Genomic DNA, 26,536 nt, shown 5'->3' with positions numbered 1-26,536 from the left:
TGACTAGAACAATTCGCACAACTAGAACAATTCGCACAAACCGAACAAATTTTCACAAACCGAACAAAATTCACACAGAGAACAAAATTCACACATATAGTCAAAAATTGCACAAAATTGTTCATTAATAGCACAAAAGTGCACAATATTGCACAAAATCTACCAAAGTATATTATACTAAAAATATTCTAATTTATTATATATTACACTAGTTCACAACACACCATCTTCAGTAGAAAAGTTATCGGTACAAATCTAACATTTATTGAATCCAGTGATAATGGCATTTATAGTTCAATGGTACCTGGTATGTCTTTGTTTTAACTTAGTGTTAAGAGAAAATATTATATATATAAATACTCTGTAATATATAGGGCAATCTATAGGTAGACAATACTTCAATTTCAGACTTATCTTGAGGCTTGGACAAAAACAAATGGAGTAAAATGTAAAATAGATATTTGGGGGCTTCTGTCTTACTTTCTGAGATGTTATGTTATTCAGGATGTAGTATTAAAGAAAACTCAAGAAGAATTAATAAAAAAATTTGATTATTTTACTGAATTCATTTGGTAAGTTAATTAGAAGAGGGGATTTACTGAAATTTGGTAATGCATTTGAATTAATTTGGTGATTTTACTGAATTCATTCGGTATTAAAAAAAGGGAATTAATGGATTCAATAGATTTTTAAGAATTAATTTCATTAAAAATGACTTAAACAAAAAATGGTGTACTTCGATGATTTTCTAGAATTTAGTTAGAGGGTGGAATGATTAGATTTCGATAATAATATATTTAGGTATTTGTTCTTAATTTTTGCAATTTTAATCTCTATCTCTTCAGGTGCTCCACTTTGTAACAGTTTGCCGCTGACGTATTTGTGATCAAAGATGTGTTCAAAAACGAATATCTAAGACCACTAAATCTTAAATCACCAAATATAAGCTTGCCAATGCATCCCATATCCTGATGGCATGCCTTGGACACTGTGTTTCTTTGTTCTTTTATGAGAAGGTAAGAGTGTTCTTTCTTTGCTTGTTCTTACATAGAGAGAGAGAGAGAGATATACCCTTGATTAATTTGATCTACACTTCATCATAATCTTCTCCGATTTTGAATAATGTATCTACCCATCTATCTTCCATGTATCCAGATGGAATGTCTTGGAAGCCCTATTTCTTTGTTGTCTCATGAGAAGATAAAAGAGTGTTCTTGCTTGCTTGTCCTTACACAGAGAGAGAGAGAGATATCCCTTGTTGTTTCATGGGAAGAGAGGGATAAGGTTCTTACATGAAGAGAGAGACATGGTGACTTATGTCGATGTTAGCCGAAGGTGGCGATGAGGAAGTGCTTCTAGATGTTCAAGAACTTGTCCACAAAAGCTGTCCAAGTGCAAAGAATAGGTGTTACCCAGTCGTTCTTTCATTTTTTAAATAATAAAAAACCAAATTCTCCATCTCCATCATCATCATCAAAATAAAATGCGATGTCCAGTAAAACAATCAAGGATGTGACATGTGTCATACCTTCTATGTGGAGTATCTCCTTCTGCCCGAGGCACATCCTGTGCTCCTGCGTCCAGTCATTCAAATAACAGTTGATAAAGATGACATGGAGAATAGAGAGAGAGAGATTATGATGAACATCAAGAAAGATAGATATAGAGATGACATGGAGATGTGGGTTTTAAATCAGAATGCGCTCATTAATATGCTGCCGTGAGGCAGAACATAGATAGAGATAGAAAGAGATGGAAATGGATGGTGATAGAGATGAAGCTCAAAACTAAGCACTGATACCCATGTCAGATTTGATCAAGTAAATCCATTCAAAATTTTGAAAGTGGGAGAGTAAACATACGTCAACAAGTCACCAAATAACACAGAGGATTAACCCAAATATTGGAGGATAGGGGAGAGTCATCACATAGGGTAACATGTGACGACTAATCAGGGAATTATTTAACATATGTAAAAAAGACTGTTGGCCTACAAATATGGGAGATCTTTGGGGTTTTTAAGGATATTGGAGCAGCAAATGTGAAATGAGAAAGAGATGTGTTAGGATGAGACTGAAAGGGTTGCTTGAGCTTGCTGGAATCATCAACATCAGAAATGGAAAAGTTTATTGGCTGGTATGTCAACAACAAAAAAAATTTCTATATTTCTATCACATGTATGATCATCAGAATGGAAGTACCAGCCTAAAATAGATGCAAAAACTGTCATAAATAGTCATACTCTTGCTGAAGAAAAGTGTGGGCTAGATTAAGGCCAGTGATAAAAAAAAATGTATTTAAATCCACTCTAGATTAAGTACAAGATCACGCTATTTAAAATGAGACAAGCTCTTGGAATGGTATTGTCAATTGACTGAAAAGATGAAATATTGTGTGCAAGATTCATATTAGTTATACTTGACTATTGACGGAGAGCATTAACTTGCATGAGTCTTCAATGTCAGAATACTTAAGCTGATCATCAATAAATTGTGGAGCTTGTATTGGGGCCATGTAAAATGTACTTTGGGCAATGACATGATTAGGATGTTGGTGAGCTCATCCTCATTGGAAAGAATGAGATGAGAATCTATTGACAGGCAACTAGTTTTCATAAAAATTAAAAGTCAATCTGATCGTGTTTGTTGTGGGGATGTAAAATGGGATTGATATAAATATTAGTATCAATGTTGTCCAAAAAACCATTGGAGATAAGTAGATAAAAAGGTAAAGTTCATGTAGAGAATACTGACTTAAAGTAAGATAGCTTGTAATGTCTTCTATCACCTTGCATTCATCCTCTGTTCTTGATAGGGAGACACTCAACTGTTGGAGATCCATGAGAAGAGGTTAAAAATAGAGAAAATGAAGTAGCTTTCAATGGACCTGAAATTGGAACTCAATCATGCATAATATGGATAACAAAGAGAGGCCAATGAATAAATAATTCATAGAATAGAAACCGTTTGAGGAAAAAAAATGTGTTTCAAGAACAAAAAATCAGTGGGTGAAGGATTGTGCATAGATGGGCACACCGTTTGAATGCAAAGCCAATGTCAAGTGTTAATAGAGTAATGTAATTAAAGGCATCAACAGTTTCTGAAATAGAATTGGAATTTATTTGAAGAGATAGAATGAGAAGTGGGGGGTGAAGTTCAAGGAGTGGAAGTTGGTTTGCAGTGTTCCATGTTGGTTTTCCTTAGTAATGAAATCATGTATTTAGATATGGAAAGGATGAAGCCAGATGAACGAACAAAAAATATTATATCTAAATGAATGTCTCATGTATTATACAATGAGCACTGAACAGCCTTCTTGAAAAACTTTTAACTGATTGACGGAGCGTAAAATATTTACTGCCAACATTGTATTCATCAAGTCACATGCCATGACACATGCCATTAAAACAAAATCATCAAGTCATTTAGATTCAGCAGTCATAAAATAGACCTAATTAAGAAAAATCTAGCTCGCAAGACAGAATTTGCAGGAAATAAGGTGAGTCACGGCGAAAGATAATGCACATATCAAACTCTAAGTAGAAACATCAATATTAATTTTACTTTTACTTTGGCAAGTGTTTTTTTCCCGCAAGGTTTGCCTTGTTCAGCATAACATCAAATCTATCAAATAAATAATAGAGTTCTCTAATTTTAAATAAACTGATTGTACAATACACCAGTCAAGGAGCAACAACAGAGTCTAACTGATGGTTGCGTTCACACGAATGTCAAATGGCCCATCATCTTCATCACCCTCTTCATCCTCATCTACTCTACTCATCGTTGCTTTACCATGACTTCAACATCATTATGACTTCAACGCTCTCTGCCGTGAGCCTCAATCGCGTGTATTTGATTACACGGTGACCTTCTAAGAATAGACGCTCACACGCCGCACTCGTTGCTTGAACAGCTAGGAATTCCTTCGCCACCAGTGCTAACATGGGGTAAGAAAGCTGACCTGTTATGGGGGTGAAATTGATCAGATATTCAATGAGGGAAGCAAGAGATTAGGAATATAAAAAATGCAAAATATATGATACCCATCGTCTTCCACCAATGCAACACCGCCGTACAGAAAGTTGGTGGGGCCATCGCATATACATCGAGCTCTTTAATCGGATCAACTCTTTGTCGTAGTTCAGATGGATCTAGTAGTTCTTCAAGCTCCATTTTTATGAAATCACTCGTCGTTGATAGAGTAGATGGTTCGGTGGGTCGACTCCCAACATTTCTGGATACTGAATGTGACTCCATGATATTGCGGACGGTAGATAGAACCTCATTCTTAGCCTGTGGATCAATCTAGCGAAGCTTCATAAATGGGTCAAGTAGAGAGGCGATAGTGAAAGCCTCATTTCGTGTCAGTACAGACACATATTTTTCTAGCTTTGCCCGCATAGCATAACATACATTAGATAAGGCATTCCTTTGCCTAGCGGGCATAGCGTGTCCAATAGGAAGCATAGAAGAGTTCGTTACTCCCACTCTAGTTCGCTCAAGATGCCTCATCAATCCCTTAATAATGACATTACCCTCATTTGACTTCGGTGCCTTGCTCCGAATAGCAATAGAGGTACCGTGCTGGAGTGGTTTGAGTAAGTTGACAAATTTTTCTACTAGGTCCCATTCTATATCAAGTAAAGAACATTCACAAAGAACGGTTGACATCATCATATCGATAATAAATTTCTTCTCAATTCACCAGCGCAGCATTTTGAAAGTTGAGCTCCACCTTGTAGGGAAATCTATCAGGATCCTCCTCATGTCTGACATATTTAACTGTCTGTAGTAGGAAAATATTTTGCCTCTTTCTTCGACGATCCTCGTATAGCGATGACCACCTCTCGTACTTGCCGAACAACATCCTCTAAGGAAATTGCAGGAGGATCCGACTCCTCCGCATCGAACACATTATCAAGGTTTGTGAGGTCTACTTCATCAATGAAACTTGATTCGGGCCCATCGTCGACGACATCGAGCGCCTTCAATCCGGCCGGCATAACTAAGTTGATCACATGTGCAATACACAAGACATGTCTCATTAGAGTAAAACGGGGGTTCACTGAGCGCAACTCCCATTCTAATGTCGCCATCATTGTTGAATTATTCGAAGCATTGTCTATTGTAATTGCACATACCTTTGCACTCAACTTAAAATCGGCAAGAACCTCCAACACAATCTCGCTCAAGCATTCCCCACTATGCGAGCCCTCTAACTAGCATATAGCGAGGACACATTCACACATTTTCCATTCTGTATCTACCCAATGAACGGTGAGACCTATAAATGAGATTTGATTGGCAGAAGTCCATCAATACCAATCTTTAACTCAATGTAAAGCTTGAAAGCTTTATCCTTCACTGCCCTTGTCGATGGAATGGATATCTCCTCTTATGCAATGTATCAAAGTAGTCGTATGAAGTATTTTTTACAGACAATGTTCCACGGTGAGGCTGACTGACCTATGAAACGTACAAGCTCTTCTTTTGTCATCTCCGACATGCAACCAGTGAAGTACAATTTGTCTGTCCTTTGTCGGTCAAAGATGTTCACCAGTGATGGTTAGTTAGAAGAGCTCCCTTCTTGACCCTTCAATTCATTATACTCTTTACGGTGCACATTTAGCAAATGTCGCCATAGGACCATACTACAACTATACTTGTTCTGATGTACTGTCACTGCACGACCCCTTGTACGAGTTGCACATAGATTGCATGTGAAAACCTTTGGCGCCACCTCTGTGAAGTGTATCCGTGCGGCGCATTCATGCTTTATCTTTCTCTTCTTTTGGTTGTGGCCAACACTCCCCTCAGACGATGCAGAGCTCTCAAAGGAACCAGAAGCATGCGATCGAGGTGTTATAGGCATCCTAAATTACAATTGCAAATGTAAATTTCTCAAATTATTCAGACAATACCAAACTTATTTTCGTCAAAGTTTGATGTGCACTTATAAAGTAGAAATGTTAAAAAAAAACAAAAAAGATGAAATATATGATAATTAGCTGACAAAAAAATTCTATGATGCGTGCCTCATTTTTCACATATCTGCACGACTTATAAAATACCTCCGAAGGAAAATTCAGGAATTGCTCTTATCATTATGGAGAAGGCAGAGAACACCGCATAGAGCTTTGTATTGAAAGGCAGAAAAGATTACAGATTCCTAGATATGACTTCCTGCTGATCAACAATTAGACACAAAGAGAGAGAGAGAGAGGGAAATCAACAACAAGAAAGATAGATAGATCAATAGAGAGTAAAAGATAGACAGAAATCAACAGAAACGTACGATTCGCACAAAAATCAAAAGATAGACATGAAATATATGAAATAACTAAATCAATTTTGAAATTAAACATATCTTTCTTACTCAAGAGAAAAAATCAAAATAACCTTACCTATGACTTTGTTGAGCCAATTAGCCTTACTTTGGTGGTTTTGTAACCCTTTCAAAGTTGAAGTAAATCGTTCAAACCATGCCCTTGGTTATTTTTTAAGTCCATAGGGCGCTTTCTTTAGACGAGTTAGTTGTCCAATTAGAAGATGTTGACTGATACTGATCCCTCAGACCCATTTAAAAAAGGAACGGGAACCGAGATGCAAATCGTAATGGTGTGGGGCATCTCAAATGAACAATGGCAAACTTCCAATCAGATCAAATCCACATGTATAAGAGTTGCTGTACAATTTTCAGAATTGACGGAAGAGGTGAAGGATGGGGATAGAGAAACGTGGAATTCAATGATGAGACCGGATGAGTGCCACCGTCATGGAGTCTGCTGGATCAGCTTCTTCCTCTTGCCATGATATTGCATTGTACCTCCCTCCTCCTGAGCACTCCTGTCTGAGTTCCAGAATTCAATTAATTAAAACCAGCTATCCACTTGGAGGGAAACTCGCTCTTATTTATACCTACTTGGAAAAGAATGGTACCTTTCTCCCTATGTGCGAGTCTCCTCTTATATTTACGGGGAGACTTGTATCAGTAGCCTGGAGGAGGGTTCATATAAACCTCCTCATTCACAGTTCCATGCTAAACAACAGTTTTTACGAAAAAGCGGAATAATTCCTGACTTTGGTCGCCCTGTAGAGATATCAGAGATTTGGCACCAATACGGAAAAAATTTCACCCATGGTCCAATAGGGATATCAGCCATGGCCTGCTGCCAATAGGGTGATCAATGGTTTCATGAAGTGACTTAGGGACACTGACATGTTGAAGATTCATCAAAAATGTTTTAGGACCAGGGGACATTTTCCGATAGGTTAGAATATGACTAAGAGGAAAGAGAGTAGTCTCTTGATGGATAGGAGAATCCGATGGAAGTGCATCTAAATAAGTATCTCTGATTAAGGACAATGTGAGAATTGTGTAGAGAGAGTTGTCTGGTGCGCCTCCTTGTAAAGTGTTTTAGAAAAAGAGGAAATCGGCCATATCCGAGGAGTTCTTTGGTCTGTAGTTTCAAACACGTTCTTTGAAGATGTTTCAGGTGATGCACAAGGTGACATAGGTGGCATTAGTCGAGAAGAAGAGCCTGAATCTGATCTTTCAGGCAGAGCAATAGGAAGAGATTCCAATTGTTGAGGAAGAACCCTTGGTCCCAAAGGTTGAAGGTCTCCAACGGAGGGTGGCAAGGGCTCTGCTGGTAACTTTGGGCAATAAAGCTTAGCTCCATTAAATGCAACATCTTTGGATATCAACATCCTCCTTTTGGGTGTTGGGATTTCAAACAAAAACACAGATATTATCGTGTTGAGCTAACTTCTTAGTTTGGTTAGGATCAAGATAAACATAACATTGACATCCCAATACTCTAATATCCACTGGTTGATGAAATTCAACAGAGTGAAAGGAGCTCGTCATAACTTAGAAGTCGGAGTAGACAACTGATTTGTCAGGTAAACTGATAATACAGCTGCTTCTTCCCAGATTATTTTTAGGACCTCTTTTTCAGTTGTGAAAGCTCTAGTTTTCTCAAGGGTATGACCCAATTATGTTATGTTAACCCATTCTATTGAGGGGTGTAGGTGCATGATGATTCTTGTAGGATCCCTTGCTCTTTAAAAAATGAAGTAATTTCTGAATTAATAAATTCTTTGCTATTATCAGTTTGAAAAAGTTTAATTTCTGTATCAAATTGGCAACAGATCATAGTTAAAAAACTACAGATTATCCTTGGAACCTCTGGGTTAGCTTTCATTAAGTGAATCCAACAAACCCGTCTCAAATTATCGACAATAACAAAAAACCATTGAAAATCATGAATATCTGGAATAGGAGTAGGACCCCAAACATCGCAATGGATGAGTTCAAACACATGAGTGGAACTAACCATGGAGGATGGATATGTACTCCGCATATGTTCATCCAGATTACATAGGTGACGTGTTAACTTGTCCAAAGATATTCCTTGACAAGGTTCCGGAAACATAACTTTTAAAAATAGAGAACGAAGAATGTCTTAATTTGAAATGAAGCATCCCAATAGTGTCCCCTCTTGATGAAAATGCAGCGAACGCCATTGTACTTACTCCATTTTATGGGCCAAAGGTGTGTAGAAAATAGAGATCGCTTGAAGTTTAGATATCCAATGCTATTGGTCCCTAACCTTGTCGCAGAGATGCATGAATCCCATCAAGGATCAGCTTACAAAATAAAATATGTGCTGATTTGTACCAAGATTAGCTAACAAGGTTTTGGAAAATGCAAAACATGTGTAAGTTTTCCCAACATGTGTAATTTGTCTCTTTTACACTGTACCAATTCCAGTTACTGAGTAATGTATCATCTGAAATCTGAACCTTCCTACTGCGAGGACATGGTTCATACTGTATGGAGGCTTATGTACTTGGTGTCATATGATAAGTAGCAACCGAATCTAGGATTCTGAGTGCAGATCGATGACATGGTTCAGTGGAAATTTGCCAGATATACCTGAATGTACCATAAAAATAGAGCCATTTACATTGGGATGATTCTACAGCAGTTTCTAGATTCAGTGAAGCTCTTTCTTGATCTTATGCATATCATCGGTCTGTCATGATTGATTGATTATTGTTCCCCTTCAGTGGTCGGTCATGAAGCTTCCAATAGGTCTCCCTATTGCAGCGTGGTTGCCTGCATTGCAAGCAAAACATTTGGTCATTCTCATGACCCTCCTTATTATGACAGAATATCCTTCTCAAAAGAAGATTTGTTTCCAAGCAATGATCAATGCAACCAAAAATTAACGCGGACATAGAGAGAGAGGGAAATCAATGAATTCAAATCAAAATAAAAAACTTACCAAAAATTTAGCAATCCGAAAAGACTCTGTTTCCTATGCTCCTCAGCCGAATCTGCGCCAGAGCAGCAAGTCTGCAGGGTGCCGATGGAAACCGTACAGAGAGAGTGAGAGTTTGAGAAACCGAGAGACAGGGAGTTTGACAGAGATAACGGATTAGGGTATTCAGCTACATGCGATCGAGGATGGCCAGAAGGGCCAAAGAGAGAGTGAGAGACCGAGAGACGGGGAGGTTGAGTCAACGAGAGGGAAGAATCAAATTTGTTTTTTTTTTAAAACCCAATCGTAGGTTTTAGATACTATGTCGGTGAGATGAGTCAATGACATGAGATGAGTATTTAATCAAATCTGAGTAAAAACAAAAGTAACAAAGTATATACACCTCCAAATGTGATATGTTATCATCCTAGAAAAAATCATGGATATTGATATTATATTATATCATCATTAAAAAAATAATTTTTTATCTAGATACTAAGTACGTACTCTAATGCTAGCATAAAATTATTGGGACCTGAAAGGTAATACGTTTTATCTCATCATAAGAAGCTCGTGTTGTATTCTCATACAAATATTTAAAACTGACAAATATTTCAACAAACTAAGATGAATAGTTTTGAATTTAACAATAATTTTCAAAACAATTGTAGGCCAAGTATTTGATTGTACATTGTTTCCTAAAAAATATTGTAATACATAACAACTACATATCTTCTCAGTTGAAGGAAAATATTTGGTAAACTGGATATCTCTGAGGAAATCATTCATAACATATTATCATGTTATACCATACATCTTTAACACATTTATTTTAGTGTGGAACCCATCCATCGTATTGTCAACCCCCTAAAGAGTTGAAGTCTGACATTATTTAGGACACGAATGAATCCATTTTTAGGTGGGGCTATTTGAAACTTCCGGGCTATGTACTTTGTAGTTGCATAGCCAATTAGTATCAACTATGTTTCCACATAGTTAATTTGTTAAATTTATCGACTCATTTTGTTTCTTTTTTCTTATTGTCATAATGACCATAACTTTACGATTGGGTGAACTATAATGAGATCATTTTAAAGATATGTGATCTTTGGAAATGTCCCTCAGCTTTTTTTATGTCACTAGAGATATAATTTTCATGCTTTTTGGACTACAAATATAAATCAAATAAAGGACACGTGAAAACAAGGTGTAATTACTTGATTGAACATTCAAATGTGAAGCTTATAAAATTAATTTTACTTGGGCTTTGAAATCTGAAACTTTCAGTTGATGAATACTATCTTGTATGAAGCTCACATGAATGATATTACACGAATGTCCATTTATACTGAACTTTTTAAAACTCTTAAAAACTTTATCCATGTTGTAACCCTCAAAATTCTAGGTCATTGGTGGATAATAAGGGACGTTTATTGATGTTTTTCTTACACTTTATACAAATGTCATTTACCCTGCCCAGGTACAAGAGATATTGACTAAAATGATTTAATGATGAATGTTTTATTAAGCTTTATCCATGGAAGTATTTAGTATTTATATGATAGTCTAGGAAATAGAAGTCATGAAATTTATTTTTTGGTATTTTTATGAATGATGGTTTTATGTTCAAGTCAATGATGGAATTGTATATTCCTGAAAGCCAATCACACCTGTTCCTCATAAATGCAAATGTATCCTTCTAATGAAGTCTAAGGTTTATGCAATGATCAATGAATTTTCATGAGATCATAATCAACTAATAACCTTAAGCATATATTATAAACATTCCAATTTATGGGAAGATATTTGAAGACATAAATAACTGAATAGAATAACACTATCTAGTCTCAACCGTATGATGAATATAGTCAATCCCACAACCATTTTTGTAAAGGCATAAATAATAGATAGTGGGTGCTCTTTATGGAACGATTTCAAAGAAATAACTTACATGAATCCCTGGATTGTACTATACTTAAATTTCAATCACATTTATTCATGTCATGGTTGTGTAAATGGTCAAAGTATAATCTTATTTAGACATAGACCGGATACACCAAAGACATTACAAGGATGGACGGTTGCATTTTAACTACGTATAAATGGTTCCTGTAAGGATCAGAAAACATCTTATAATTGTATGTACCAACAAGCCCACAAAGATGATTATGTTGCTGAGATTGGATTATACACCCTCAGTATAAGAGGCGACAACTCAAAGAAGAGGATGCAATGCAGCCTTTGGCCAAGGCAATGGCAATATAAGAGAAGTAATTCTCTCATGATTGCTTAATTCATCATTTCTAATTGGGATGATTTATAAGGATCTGATGGTTGACCATATCTGAAGTCACCCTCAAAGTGGTGTGTCAACGAGGAATTTTATGTACACCATACTTTGTGACAGAATGATTCAATAAAAGACTTGTTAGAGTCACTTTTACATTTTAGAGAATGTGTGGCTTGACTGTAGATTTGACATATCAATTGAGTTAGATAGATCCATGATTAATTAATCTAAAATTCAAATATAGTCAATTAATCAGCTTAGCCAATAAAAACTTAATAGAAATATTTATGTTATTTACTAGACATGAACATATGCATAGAGGTTCATACATAAAAGGTTCACTTGACATGAAGCCATATACTTGAAATATAATAGTTTTTATGAAAACTTTTAAATAAGAGGAAGCCAAGTAAACTCAGTGTTCTGTTTTAATTCAGTGTTGGTGCTTTTGAGTTTAATCAATAGAAATATAAAGTGAGGTAGGATGGGTTGGTTTGGTCATATTAGATTACCCAACCAGGTTAGCCTACTAAGAAATGTAGTACCCTTTAAGTAATGTTTACTGTTTTTTGTATTAAGCTTAAAGAAAACTTGCCATATAAATCACTCTTACAAAAAAAATAAACACATCTAATATAAATATTTATGAAATGATGATTACAATAAATATAATAAAACTGTTGGAAGATTTAATAACACGTCTGAGTTTGAATAAATCCAGAAAATAACAAAAGCAGAACATATTTTAAAAAATGATGCAGGTCAAATTTTAGTAAAAACTGGCCAGCTGGCATATTTGCAAGTAAACCAAGAAAAACTGGCAGCTTTGTGAGAGAACCTTCTCTAAATGGAGCTGTAGATTCACTAATTAAGTGCATAAAATTTTGGTTCATCAATCATCACTTGATTATCTCTGTTCAGACATGGTCGTTCTGTTCTGTTCGTCTTAAACAAACAAAAAATTCGCACAAAAGAATAGCACAGGGCCTTGTTTTTTTTCCTGTTCGAATTTATGTTTGTTCAGTTTGAAAAAACGGACAGAACAAACAACTCTCACGAATTCGCACAAAAAGAACAGAACTACCATCTACACAGACTCCGTAGAACTTCCATTTAACAACAGGTAACAAAAATTCAGTGGAATGGACTTTCATACTGCCAGGTAAGTTTATTGATCCCAGACACGTCCAATTATGAAAAAAGTCACGGAAGCGCATCTACAACCGACCCAGTTCCCCATTGTCGGCGCCAAGGAAGCCTTAAGAGAAATACCCACGTCTGGAATTCAATCTTCCTTTCCTTTCTCTCTCTAGGGAGAAGCCGCCGACCCTCAACGCCGCTGGTAAGCCTCTCCACCGCCATCTCTTTCTCTCTCTATCGACCCATCAATCAATCCATCTATTTTTTCTGTTTTTCGATTGATTTCTCTCTTTGTACCCATCAATCCGTATATCTATCTATCTATCTATCTGTTTGTTCTTAATTTCAGTGGGAAATTGCAGATCTGGGAGAAGGCGGAGGAAGGAGAAGAGAGAGAGAGAGATGTCGAGTGGGGGGAGGCAAGCCGGCGCCTTCGCTAGATTGTGTTTGGTGATTCTTGCTGTGTCTTCTGCTCTTTTGGTTTCTGGGCCAGCCTTCTACTTGAGAATTATGAAGGGATTTCAACGAAACCCTTCTTCTTCTTCTTCTCCTCCTCCTCCTTTTTCTTCTTCTTCTTCGTCGTCGGCCTGCCCGAATTGCATTTGTGACTGCCCCGCCACTATCTCCCTCCAGAAGATCGCCCCTGGTGAGCAATTACTTCTCTTTTTTCTAAAAAAAGAAGATAGATTTGTATATCATCGTGAAAGTTCATCTTTGCTGCCTATTTTTGGCAGAAGGGCTTAAAGATAGTCGTTTTGAATCATTATTGCAATTATTTATAACTTGTTATGAAATTCCTGTGTTCAGTTTACTTCAGCACATGGGTGTGATGCTATGGAAGTGCCTGATTGGAAGAAACCCTGAATAATTGTTCATTCTTACCCGATTTTTGTCTCTGGGTTTTGAGTTTTTGTTTGCTTCGAGTTATCTTGATTTGTTTCTACTGTGGGTATTGAAGATCTAGAGAGATGTACTTTATTCTTTTGAAAAGCTCCTTAGAGATCTGGGTTCTGTGGATTATTGTTAGAACTTTTTAGTTGCCCATTCTTCATTTTTTAACCCAGATTTATTCTGGAATTCCTCAGCATTCAAAGATCCGAGATTTGGATCATCGCCATTCTAAATAGACTATTTTGGTATTTTGATGCCTGCCGTTTATGCAAGATATAATACTCTGCCATCCATCCATCCTTTCCTTCCCAAGGCTGACGCTCTGAAATTTCTTGAATTTTTTTATCCTCCATTCTTTTTATGGATTTTAAATCAAAATACCCTTACCCGTGGATGAATCAAAATACTAAATCATAAGTTCTGGGTTTTCACTAATCCTTTGATCCTTGATTTATCACCATGGAGAATTACAGCCATTTTCTGACACTAGAAAAATCAGATTATTTGCATTAACTAGTGTCTGATCCCCTGTTTTCTCCATTGACTCAACAGGGTTGGTCAACCTCACCATACCAGGTCAGCATGCTTACATGACAACCACACTCTTCTTGTTTCCTTTGTACCCAATTTGATGTTTGAGTTTTAGGTGGAGCAGATTGTGGGAAGGAGGATTCAGAGGTGGGGGCAGAGATGGAAAAGGGGAGGGCAGATCTGATGAAGGAGGAGGCAGCGCTACGGATGGCGGTGGTGGAGGACGAGCGGCGCCACATGAACTACACTATTGGTGAGGCAAGGCGACAGGGATTGCAGTACCAGAAGGAGGCTCAGAAGTGCAACTCTGCCACAGAGGCCTGCGAAGAGGCCCGGGAGCATGCAGAGGCAATGCTGAAACGCGAGAAGAAGGTGACGGCAGCCTGGGAACGTCGAGCCCGCCAGCTTGGCTGGACTGATCCTGCCTAGGCTTGCTTCCTTGTTGGGGCCATTTGTCCTTTTCCTCTCTCTTTATCTCTCTAAATGCTGGGGTGAAGGGGGGAAAACTTAAGTGTGCTGCTAATTCTTGGGTTTTTTTGGGGAATATCATACATACCATTTGAATATAGAGGTGGAAGGGGAACCAGAATAAACACAATTCTGTTGTTCATTATTGGTCTTTTTTTTGGGGAAGCCTGTATATTAAATCATAGATTGCAGCCAACTCACTTTCCAACTTTGTCCGTCTTTAATCCAATTTGGAGAGCTCATAAATTGAAATGAGTTAAATCTCATTCAAACACTGTAAAGAAATAATCGGGCTTCCCGTATCTCTACATTGATCCAGGCTGCTATTATATGGATCTACTTGTCCATTATTACTTTGTTTGCCATTCAAATTCAAGGCATCCTGCTTTGAAAAAATCCTCTTGGATTGAAAGTATCTTCATCTACTGACATTCAAGAATTAAAGAATTTGATCCCAGTGCGAGTTTAAAGACGGATACTTCGTAACCTTCACTTCAGAACCTTTTACTTCGCTCCTAAGTGCTAAGCACCTTCTACATCTTCCAGGGAAAAGACTAGCAACGTCTTTGTAGCTTTTTCATTCTTCCTCCTAAAGTCAGAACCTAGATCTCGAACTTTGCCTTCCAGGGCCATGACCCCTTCTTCCGGAGTGGCTTTACTGTCAAAATTAGTTTGTGTCATTGGGGATTTCATTGCAGGCTGGGCCTAGGATATGTTTGGGGAAGGAGGATACCGTCGGATAAAGATGACACTGGCCATTCTTTGCAGGTTCTATACCTTTACCCTGATGCCAAGGCATCCACTGAAGTTATGTTTACATAATGATGGGTTAAAGCTCATCGTTTCTAGACGTTCTTAGATGTTTTTTGTTAATAGGCTTTTCTGATCAAGGCTTGAGTTTACGAGCGGGTTCTTAATTCTTGCAGAACCTCTAGACAAAAATTCCTAATCTAAAAGCCAATTGTATCTTGTTATGACTGCAAGGTTCTTATTTATCAGAAAAACATACTCCATCTCTTTCTTTTACCAACACCATAATGAAGATTGGGAACTAATAGCATAACTCTTGTAAAGCTTTTTTTCTCTTTTATCAATTCTTGGTTCACAAATTAATTAATAACACAATTTACAGTAAGATAGCTACCAGAATCATATATATTAGGTGTTCTATTTCCGAGTAGGTTCTTACTAGCGCATCATGAATAGCTTATGCCAGAAGATGGAGAGAATAGAGCATGATAAAGGTAATGCGAAGTGTTAGTGGGAAGGTTCTGATTTCTCAGAAACTTCAATCATTTCACACGTGTAAATTTCAGGTTCTGCAAGAAAAACAGAACTTAATAATTGTGATAAACTTGAAGTAGAGAAGCCATTGATGTAAATAAATTATTTCTTGAATATTGAAATTGTTGAAGTGCAATGTTCTGCAAAAAAAGAGGTTCCGAAGTCGCAACTTTAGGAGCGGAGTGAAGAAGCGACGGAGCAGAAGGGGCGAAGCAAGTAGTCATTGAGTGTGAGGACGAGTGGAGCGGGTCTACTTGCTGTGGAGAGAGTGTCCCTACCACAAGTGCATACCTTCTTCCTTGATTGGTTGACGTGATCAGACACAGATTGGGGAGCGGGGATCGAGGTGGGTGGAAGATTGGAATCATCATCCTAGTTGGATATTTGAAGGAGAAGAATTCACCACAGACATGGAGTATCTTGTCTGTGGTGTGATTGAGAATGGGTATTGGTTGGAAGAGTGCGTATTGTTTTATGTTTGTAGGACATGAGGAACTCGGAGGAATCGAGGGAGGATAACCTTACCAAATGTTCTTCAATACAATTTCTGAATCTTCTTTGTTTACAAACAAGGTGCGACTTCAGGAGCGAAGCAATGCGTGACTTTAGGAGCATTGGAAAAAATGTTAAGAAAGTTTCCGATTTATTAGAAAAAAGATAACTGAAATTAATAAGAAGAAGAAGAAGGCACAACACGCGACGAGCGAAGAAGTTATGTTTACGTAAAGAATGAATGAAAATTAGAAGAATCTCATGCATTAAGAGTTCAATCGTGGCTCAGGATCACGCTCATTCGGCTGACCTGGATTTGATTACATAGACATTCGGCGTAGCGAGAGTAGATAACGAAGTAAATAAAGAGAACAAGCAACACAGCCTAACCGTCTGTGTAACACAAGCGAACCTTCAGTACCATGGAACGGATCTACCTTATTGTTATCCTTTAATATGATATGACATACCTATTTTATGAGAGAGCCATATACAAGTACTACTGTATTGTAGTACGGTATACCTTAATAATTTAATAGAATACCTTATCTGTCTATCTTTATACGATTATAGCCTAACCCGTAAAGCTGGTCGAGTCGATTACTAATGAATAGGCTGTAGGGGTGCTACGAGCAAAGTGGATAGAACATGAGCGCTTTACGTGCATTCTTGCAGTTCATGCTGAACCTTCGTTCTTATTAACTTGATGTTTTTTCCTTCTTCTGAATTTACTTCATAATTCAAACACCACAATTCCCTAATTCTCAGTCGAGGTCCATTTTCCCCGAAACATTTTATCTAAAATTGCTTCAAATTAACTAATATTATCTCAAATAATTTGAATTTAATATGTTTTGTACTGATAAACTAGAAATTAGGGTTAAATATGTCATTTACGGTTTTCAATTCCTAAAACACATTTCTAAATTTCATTACGTGCACAAAACAAGTCAAGGTCAAAGATATCATTGAGATAAAAAATGACATATTGAGATTTTGGTTTTTCATATTTTTAGGAATATATACATATAAATACATATATATACATATGTGTGTGTGTGCATTCATTTAGGAATTAAAAATATTAAAGAGATAAAACTAGTGAACATCACTTCAAAATAATCATTGTAGAAAATACTAATATATCATAGTTAGTGCATCGGGAGGGGTGGGTACTGGTGGATCATGGAGATCATGTGCGGTGTGCATAAAGTGAGAGGAGCGGAGTAATTTTTGTCATTGTTAATTCCAACAGAAATGATGGTGAGTGTGTGTTGACCAGCAGCCCAATGGAACAAGAGATGCAGACTTAATCTCTGGTAGTAACAGATATTTGAGGTGGATATGCACAGGTGAGTGGTGGAATTGGTGATGTTGTGTAGAAAGGTGAGAACCTAGGCTACTCTTGAGGATGATAACCTAGGGAAAATGACATAAAAAGGAGATTGAAAAAGATTGAAGCTCACGCTAGCCTCATCATCACGTGTATGAAGGTAAAGGTGTATAAATCTTCCTATTTATTTAAAATATTAAAACTATAATGGCAAGTCTCACAATAAATAATTTGTAAAGTTTTTTTTCACCTTCCAACACTGGTACAAAATTTGTAAAGATCTTTAATACATCATATGGTATTTTGAATCAACTGACAAGGATGCCAAATAGTTTTGAAAAAAAATGAGTTAAATTTGATTAATTATGTGCACAACTTCCACAAATAAATGCAATCAAGATAGTGTTCGAACTTAAGAAGTGAAATAATATAATATGGATGCAAAAGAGGTAAAATATTAACTAGATAAATCTGGGAGGTTCTACAGATATGTATTAACCTTTTTATTTGTATAAATATATATTGCTTTTGTAGACTCAATCCTGCACTTTACTGTTTGAAAGTTATCCAGGATCATTCTTAATAATGAATGATTGTTGAATGGAAATTTTTTGTGCTACAATTTTCTGCTAGAAATGTGGAAAAAAAATACTTAACATATTCGTGTAAATGGGACATTATTTGGGTCAACTAATCAGAGACATGTTTTAAACTCTTCACTTACCTACACAAATCTGAGAGATAGTCCCCTTGTAAATCATTGTTATTTCTTATATCTCCAAAATTATCAAATGAAAGATGACACTATCATATCTTAATGGAAAATTTACCATATAAAATTATGAATTTTGAGCTTGAATAAAGCTAAGAGTACACCGTTTCGTACAAAAGCAGTAACGACTAGATGCAAAAAGGAAAGTAGATATAAAAAAAATCATTCAAAGGTATGATTACATGAGTACTTTAATTAGCATGCAATTAAACTAATATATTTATTGTGTGTCTATTTTTTAGTTCAGATAAATCCACACTGACCTTACTCCCAATATTTAGAATAGCTTTTAAATATTCATGAGGAAGAATAGGGTAAAGCATCTGGTATTGCAATGGTGAATGATTGACCTTGGTAAAACATTTTGACCCACATTTTACTTAGAGAAAGGTTGAAAGAAATATCACAATGGAAACATGTGTTAAGAACACTTAGGCAAGGAGCCCCATTTTGTCAACAAGGTGAATGAAATAAAGTTCTGTAGAAGAGTTGGGCCCATTTGCTAGCTGGATTTAAATGCTGGTCTCTTCTGAAAAAGAATATTTTTTCTGGTGTCATGACTTCAATCTTCCTCTGAAGTAATGGCTTCCTCTTGTCTCTCCAGGAAATAATGATCATGCATTCTCAAAGATGAATATGAATTGAAAACTTGGAATAATCACATAAATTTACAGCATCAGAGACACTCAAAAATCACCCTCTCCTCTGCAATCCTGGGTTGTTCATCGTCTCCGCCGACGTTGACCCAAGTTTCAGTGATCTTCCTCGGTCGATCATCTATCATCTCCACCACCGTGAAACCCCTCATCTCTGCTCTCACCCGGGGAACCAGAGCTCCATTCAGATACACCTCGCCATCATCCGAGACAACAATCATCTTCCTCTCGCCGGCGCCGCCAGCCAGCTCCTTGTGCATATGACCAAACACGACAAGTCGAATAGCCCGGCCAGCCCGTCTCTTCAGGTCAGCTATTGCCATTGCCAGATCTACCCAAAGTCAACGGTAAGTCAAAATTTTGAGATCAACGGTTCAGATTGAGGGAGGGGCGACCTGGGTCGCCGTGATCGCCGCCCCCTGGGATCCAGTCAACACCGCAGATGTCGTCTGGCCGCTTGCCGAGGCCTGTTTGGAATCATCAGCTGAGTTGAGCTACATGGTGTATTGACTAAAGTTGTGAAAGTTTGACTTGGGTTGACCTTTTGGACCGTTATGGGCCAGGAATATGAGGGCATGATGTGGTGGTGCTGCCATGGCGGCGTTGAAGATCTTCCATGCGCTGGATTCCATGTCATTGACTCCATACCTAAAATGAGCAAGATTCAGCTTTTGCAATTAAATATCATCGTTTCTCATGATGAAGAAATAAATGAAATATTTATTTTGTTTGTGACGTTTCTATTTCAGCTTGGCTTTGAACTTCTACTTCATGGCTTATCGGATTTTGGTCGGCATGAACTTATTTTCATCCTTTTATTCTTATTTCTTCTATTTGGGAAGTTTCTCCATCTTGGCTTTGAGCTACCACTTTCTGTTTAATTCAGATTCTGGTAAGCAGGAAAATATTTTTGTCTTTTTTAATCTTCTACAGATAAAAAAGATAAAAATCAAGATAATGCGATTTCCCTAGTTCCTAGTTCATTTTAAAATAATGCGATTTTTTATTCTGTTTCAGATGCTTCTCCTTCTGCTTTTCTTTGAACTGCTACTTTCTGGCTTATACAGATTCTGGTAGCCCTGAACATATTTTTTCTTTTCAATTCTTTTTCAGATAAAAAAGAAAATGAATAAATATTTCTTAGTTTTTTTTTCTCAACTGACCTTTCTAAAAGAAGCTTTTCTCGAAAGAATCTCTTGCCCCCAGCGGAAAATGGACGACCGCCGACAATGCTGAGGTTCAGTAGCGGAAAATCGAGACAGCGGTAGCCCACGTGGTGCTCCCCGAGGCTGAAACACATTGTCTATAAAAATCATATTTAAAGTATTTTGAAATTGGCTCTTCAAAATAATGTACGTTTAGAGATTTTGGGTGAATGGAGCATCACCATGCCAGCTGAAGATGGACACGGTCAGTCTTTCTGGAATTCACAGGAAAAAAAAAATGTCAATGAAATTATAGACGCCCCTGGGATCCACTTCCCTTCCAATCTATGAAAGTAAAAATATCAATCACATTCAAGCGAAAAAATCTATGTTCAAAGACCTCTTGATTCTTTTTCTCAAAGGGTGTGTTACGATCTGCAACCCTTTACATGGGCCATCTTGCTGCATTGTAAAGCGATTATTTTCAAGGGAAGGACAGCATTGACGAACAGTGTCATTCATGAACTGGGGGGTCTTGTTTCATGCAGGTTTAGAAGGATGTGAATGGCCAGGGTGGAGGGGGAGTGGGGTAGTTTGGTCCTCTGTGTAACTCGCATTTATATTTATATAGTATCAGATTGATCAACGATTTTGGGCATCCTCCTTTTTCATTTCACAAAAAAATATATGCAACCCTAAGGAGGGCCATCAAGAACATGTCAAATTGGCTAAGAGATCCTCTCAGAGACAGTTCAGGCCCCGATATAGACATATCATAAGTCTCTATTCAAGTGATCCTCATTGACTTCATAGAATGATGCTAAACCTTAGTTATTATCATTGGGAAAACAGGGAAAGAGGACAAGGAACTGGCAGAAAGATGATAGGATCCTTGAGAGGATCCTCAACCAATCTAGGGGTAGTTTTGTCATGTTATCCCACAGGGGCATTTCAGTCATTTGACTATTATGTATTCCCTTTAAATAAGGATGCCCTCCCTTTAGGAGGGTAGCCAAGAAGAAGAAGAAAGAAGTACTCTTGTCTCCCCTCTCCACGTCTAGGTCAGTCCTCCCTCTCCCCCTCTACGATCCCCGTCCTTGTGATCGGCTCTACCTCACCGCATCTTCAGGCAGCTCGTCCTCGGCCGATCCCTACCCTCCTCTGCTCGGCCGCCTCTCCGATCCTTCCCGTTTCACCTCTCTACCCCGTAAATTTCTTCCTCGCCTCGCCCTCTACCTCCTTCCGATACGAACCCAGACTGTGGTTTGTATCATAAGAATGTCTCTAAAAAGAGAGGGAGAGGACTTGGCATAATGGACTTGCCCAGAGAGTATAAGAGAACGAGAGAGAGAGAGAGAGATGAACACAACTTCACTATTTTTCTTCGCTTCCCTAATGGATCAAATGAAAGAAATCGCCCCATAGTGGGTTGAAGGTCTAAAACATCCCAAGCTACTATTGGAATCATATCATAACATGAATCTTCAGATAACAGAGTTTGTAAACTTTATTGACTTTGTAACTTTCATCAGAATATTCATTTGACTTCGTAAACTAGAATCCAACCTTCATTTTATGCCCGGAGAAGGGAATAAAGAAAGGAATTACCGTCTGGAGAATTGGTAAGTTCGCCAGCAGTCATGATTCCCCAATATGGCTGCCTTGGGTAGATTAAGCTCCGCAATATTTTTTACGAGCTCGACATTTTCGTTGCCAAAGTCGCCTGAGAAATTGAGGACATATCATTCTGAGAGCGAATGTTCTCTAAGGCCATCTAGGGGAAGAGACGCATGCCTGTGAACAACACTAGATCAGCCTGCAATGTCAAGGTTTATCGCTATCAGATACACAGAAGCAAAGATAAGCCAACAAAATAAACACAGTTTTCAATAAAAATGTAAATTTGCAGGGATTCATGGAAACTGTCGAATTCAGCTAAAAACTTTTTCCCTTTAAATTTTGGTTACTGTAAAATGGAGTACAAGTGGACTTCAGTTGAAACAAGTCTCCTTGGAAATAAATCCTTCACATCCTTCTGGATCATATCTTCTCGACTTCTGATCCCCTATCGATCATGTGTTCTTCCCCTTATTTCTGTCCATGCGTTCCATGTTAGGGGCCAATGAACAGATTGGATCCCATTGGATCGAAAGATTTGATTGTTTGATTGATCGGCCCTGATAGCAATTGGATTGGGTAGACTGAGATTGGATCAATCAGTCTATCCGATCAATCCAATCAAACATCTGATTCATTGACAAACTCTATTAGGGAAATGGGGTTAGTGATCAGATCGAGCTGATCGTTCTACCTGATCAATCCAGTTACAATTCCAATTGACTACGAACCTTCTGAAGGGTAGGTATTGGGGATTGGATCTGATTGGATCGAACCAAAATAAATTCAGCCTGATAGTGATTGGATAGATTAGCTGAAATGATTGATCTCTATGAAAATCCAATCAATCGTCAATCCTAACACAAATTCCTACCAGGAATATTTCTGGTAGATATGAGGATCAAGAGTTTTCTGGAGGAAACATTTCCGCAGAACGTGAGCTTTTGCTATAATTATCAAGTTATACCATGTCACATTTATGGATGAAAGGTATATTGCCTGCAGTTTTTACAGAAAAAATTGGAAAGTACGAAGAAAAAGCCTAAATGAAAAATCACCAGCCTTACCCCTAAGAAATGTAGAGCTTTGGCATCCTTCTCTGAGTCCCAGTCGTCATGCTTAAAACAGAAAAAGTACAATTTAGAATAGAGAACTATCCGGTATGAAGCATCAGAAGTCAAGGGCAGAGAAATTCGTGATCCAAAAACAGGATCTGAAGTCATCATCCAAACTTAACATGTTCTGTAAGATTTGACCTCTAAAAGTAGCAAAGTATAAACCATAGAATAGAGCTGATGACGCCAAGCCACTTAAGAATAAAACCCAACACTTTGAAACTTTAATGCGCAGCGAGAAGAACTATGGAAAACAAATGTTTCCTCCAATTACCAAGAAATAAAATATGGGTTTTTATTTTTCCCTAATCCAGAAGATGACCAGAACGATCAGAAAAAGTTTCCCAGCTCGTCGATCCTGCGATCTGATCAAATGAGATGAGATAAACCAGGCCTGAGAAACTACAAGGAAAAAATCTTCCATAGTATAATTTTTCGACAGTTATTCAACGATCCATGTCGGATCTACTTTGAGACTAAAATAATAATTTCAACAAAATGCTTCATCATTACAATTCAAGACAAAAATATGGTTTACATTACGCCGCGCATAATTAACAATGACAAACTTTTAAGAAATACGAAAAATCTCCCAGATTCATGCCTAAAGAGAAAAAGATGAGAAAAAATCAATGATCAAACTCGGGCAGCGACAAGCGCGCCGTCAAATAAAGGGAATTATCCGCAACGTATACCACAACTCCAACAAAGAAATTCAACGAATAAATGAAATATCAAATTTTAATGAACAAGTAGAAAACCAAACAATCAAAAAACGGAAATTATACGCAAACACACCCCGAGTCCTCCAACAAGCGAATTTCACAAATACGAAAAAAACTCAAAGTTTCATGAACAAGTAGAAAACCAAACAACCAAAAAACCAATCAAGGAACGGAAATTCGACGCAACAAACACCGCGTCTTCAACAAAAAAATTCTACAAAATACAAAAATCTAAAATTTCCATGAAAAATGAGAAACCTATCAAAGAAAAACAAAAAATCAAGCTTAGGCAGCGACAACAACGCAATCAAAGAACCGAAATTCTCATCAGCACATACAACGTCGCCAACAACAACGATTCGAACGCGGCGCGACATGGCGGGTCGAGAATCAGGCCAGGAAACGGCAGAAACGGAAGAAGGAACGAAGACTGGCGATGGAATTAGGGTTTGAGAGTGCAGATTTGGGGCAGTAGAGGGAGGAAGATGGCTGCTTTGAGCCACCCATCTCTGAAACATCGCCGATGACGGACGAATTGTAACGCAGTGGTATATATATAGTTTGTGGACGCGGACGGGACGGTTTTTTCTTCCCGGGAATACAAATCGTCCCGTCCCAGAAGAATATCTAACTAAATATAATTTAATGATATTTTTGTCAAATTTTAAAAATTCTATGCAGGGACGCGGACGGGACGAAAAAAACGTCCATGTGAGGATACGGGCGAATTTTGGGACGAAAATTCATCCCGGGACCACCGAATGGGACAATTTTCGCCGCGTTGGACGAAAAAAGCGTCCATCCGGACGTCTCAGATGATGGATGGATGGATGTGGACGAAAAACCGCTGGATTCACATCCAACGGTTGAGATCTCACCACATGACCTCGCTATGACAATTTGCATCAAGGTCCCGAGTGCAAACTGACGTCGCTCAGAATTAATTGTACATATGTCCATTTGCATTCTCTCTCCTCTATATTTCCCTTAAAAAACTTAGAAAAATCTATATTAATTTATTAAAAATATATAATGGGTTTTTTCCATTCGGTACGAATTTCGGGACAAAAATTTGTTTCGGGAGGACTGGACGGGACAAAAAACCATCCCGGTATGATTGGACGGGACGGTTTTATTAATCGTTGGACGAAAAACCATCCCGTCCTTCGTCCCTGAAATTACTCTGGACGCCGGACGGGAAAAAATTCGTCCCGTCCCATCCATTGTCCACGTCCTGGACCATCTGGAACTATAACTAGAACTAGTGTCCCGCCATCCCAAACCCGACATCAGACGACGATATCAGGATGAATGCTGAACCCGATCTCGGAGAGGGGCTTTTTAATATCCGTCCATACCGATATCATGATGCCGGATGACGATATCAGATCTCTGCTGCTACAGTACCGATATCCGATACCGTTATCCATCTTGATATCGGCATCCGTCCTCGTCTATAAGGTCGGATTAAGACATCTGATATAAACCTCAGGTATCAGTTTTTTTGTCTGATATACGATTCGAAATCCGGATATCAGACATCGTTATTCAGATACCATCTTTCAGTATGGATTTTGATATCCAATATTTGAATATCGGATTTCGATATTAGATATCGGATTCGATATCAGGCACTGGCATCCGCCATGTCCGCAGCTCTGCAATATCTGTCCCGATATACAATGTCGGATGGATGGTTGATATCTGATATCAGAAATCGCCTCAATTTCTGCCAGATATTTGATATCAGTTGTCCAATATCGGATATCGGACGGGCTATTGTTAACTGCAACGTCTATTATTTTTCCATTCTGGATGTCATACAGATGGAAGGGCCACGCCAGTTTCTGAACTGGACGTTTAGGCTGCACCCGAAAAAAGTGATGAGGGATGAGACGAAAACTGTCCCAAACTTTTCGTAATCCCCGTCCATGACGGTTGTGCACTATAAATGATATGCCAAATTTATATAAGAAAAAAATCAAGTGTGGATGTTCCATATTTTGTGTATGAATGCACGACATGAAATGAGTTAATGAAAATAAAAAAAATGCATCAAATTTTAGGTATACCTCTCTGGTTCAAAAACAGTATAAAATAAATGTGTATTATCAATATTTATGTACATATAAAAAATCAAATATCGACGATACATTTTGGCGAATAAGGCATACAATTAATTTTTTTACTAAAACAAAAATATATGGATCAAATCTTAGGTTTCTGGTGTAACCTTACCTCTCTAGTTCATAAACAGTTTTGAATAAACGTGTCTTGTCATTATTATGTAGATAGAAAAAATCAAGCATTGATGACACATATTTGGTGAATTAATGCAGAACATGATCTTTTTACTAAAAACAAGAAATGTGCATAAAACTTGAGGTTATTTTACACTACCTTAGCATCGTAGTTTATGATCGGTATAAAATAAATGTGTACTGTCGTTATTACGTGCATATAACGATCAAGTATCAATGATACATATTTGATAAATTAATGCACAACATGAGATTTTTTAACTAAAAACAAGAATATCTTTCCCTCTCACCACCAACATACCTCTCTTTCATTCACCCAGTCTCTCTCCACCCACTTATATCTTTTCCACTGTCTCCTATCTATCTCTTCCACTCATACCATACCTCAATTGCTCTAATCACAACCCATGTTTCCCATGTTTCTGATACCCTTACAAACCTTAAACACAAATATATATATATATATATATATATTTCTATCCAGATTTAAAAATGTTATGAAGTCGAATAGGAGATCAAGTTTAGTGGAATATATTGAAAGGTGA

The 26,536-nt window shown here is 37.7% G+C and overlaps 2 protein-coding genes across 8 annotated transcripts; one reads left to right on the top strand and one right to left on the bottom strand.

The window, feature by feature from the left end:
• Positions 1-12,745: 12,745 nt before the first annotated feature.
• LOC144708693 (uncharacterized) lies at positions 12,746-14,806 on the top strand. 3 transcript variants are annotated; one of them, XM_078582114.1, is made up of 4 exons: positions 12,746-12,903; positions 13,064-13,347; positions 14,145-14,168; positions 14,239-14,806. In XM_078582114.1, the coding sequence occupies exons 2-4, from the start codon at positions 13,104-13,106 to the stop codon at positions 14,550-14,552; spliced, it is 582 nt and encodes a 193-aa protein (XP_078438240.1). In that variant the 5' UTR covers positions 12,746-12,903; positions 13,064-13,103; the 3' UTR covers positions 14,553-14,806. The 3 variants fall into 3 exon arrangements, with proteins under 3 accessions (XP_078438240.1, XP_078438241.1, XP_078438239.1); XM_078582115.1 differs by having other exon boundaries at positions 12,750-12,903; positions 13,051-13,347; positions 14,248-14,806; XM_078582113.1 differs by having other exon boundaries at positions 12,750-12,903; positions 13,051-13,347.
• A 4,283-nt stretch (positions 14,807-19,089) lies between these two features.
• LOC144708563 (Calcineurin-like metallo-phosphoesterase superfamily protein) lies at positions 19,090-24,273 on the bottom strand. Of its 5 annotated transcripts, XM_078581955.1 has the most exons (10): positions 24,069-24,204; positions 23,280-23,370; positions 22,958-23,008; positions 22,068-22,089; positions 21,882-21,996; positions 20,516-20,548; positions 20,292-20,431; positions 19,670-19,776; positions 19,524-19,595; positions 19,090-19,459 (listed from the first exon to the last, which is right to left on the bottom strand). In XM_078581955.1, the coding sequence occupies exons 6-10, from the start codon at positions 20,516-20,518 to the stop codon at positions 19,149-19,151; spliced, it is 633 nt and encodes a 210-aa protein (XP_078438081.1). In that variant the 5' UTR covers positions 20,519-20,548; positions 21,882-21,996; positions 22,068-22,089; positions 22,958-23,008; positions 23,280-23,370; positions 24,069-24,204; the 3' UTR covers positions 19,090-19,148. The 5 variants fall into 5 exon arrangements, with proteins under 5 accessions (XP_078438081.1, XP_078438078.1, XP_078438077.1 ...); XM_078581952.1 differs by lacking the exon at positions 23,280-23,370 and having other exon boundaries at positions 19,090-19,441; positions 20,292-20,417; positions 24,069-24,273; XM_078581951.1 differs by lacking the exon at positions 23,280-23,370 and having other exon boundaries at positions 20,292-20,417; positions 24,069-24,272.
• Between the last annotated feature and the right edge of the window lie 2,263 nt (positions 24,274-26,536).

Source organism: Wolffia australiana, chromosome 10 (assembly GCF_029677425.1).
Source record: "Wolffia australiana isolate 7733 chromosome 10, ASM2967742v1".
In the NCBI taxonomy this organism is placed as follows: domain Eukaryota; kingdom Viridiplantae; phylum Streptophyta; class Magnoliopsida; order Alismatales; family Araceae; genus Wolffia; species Wolffia australiana.
This window is presented reverse-complemented; position numbering and strand designations above follow the sequence as displayed.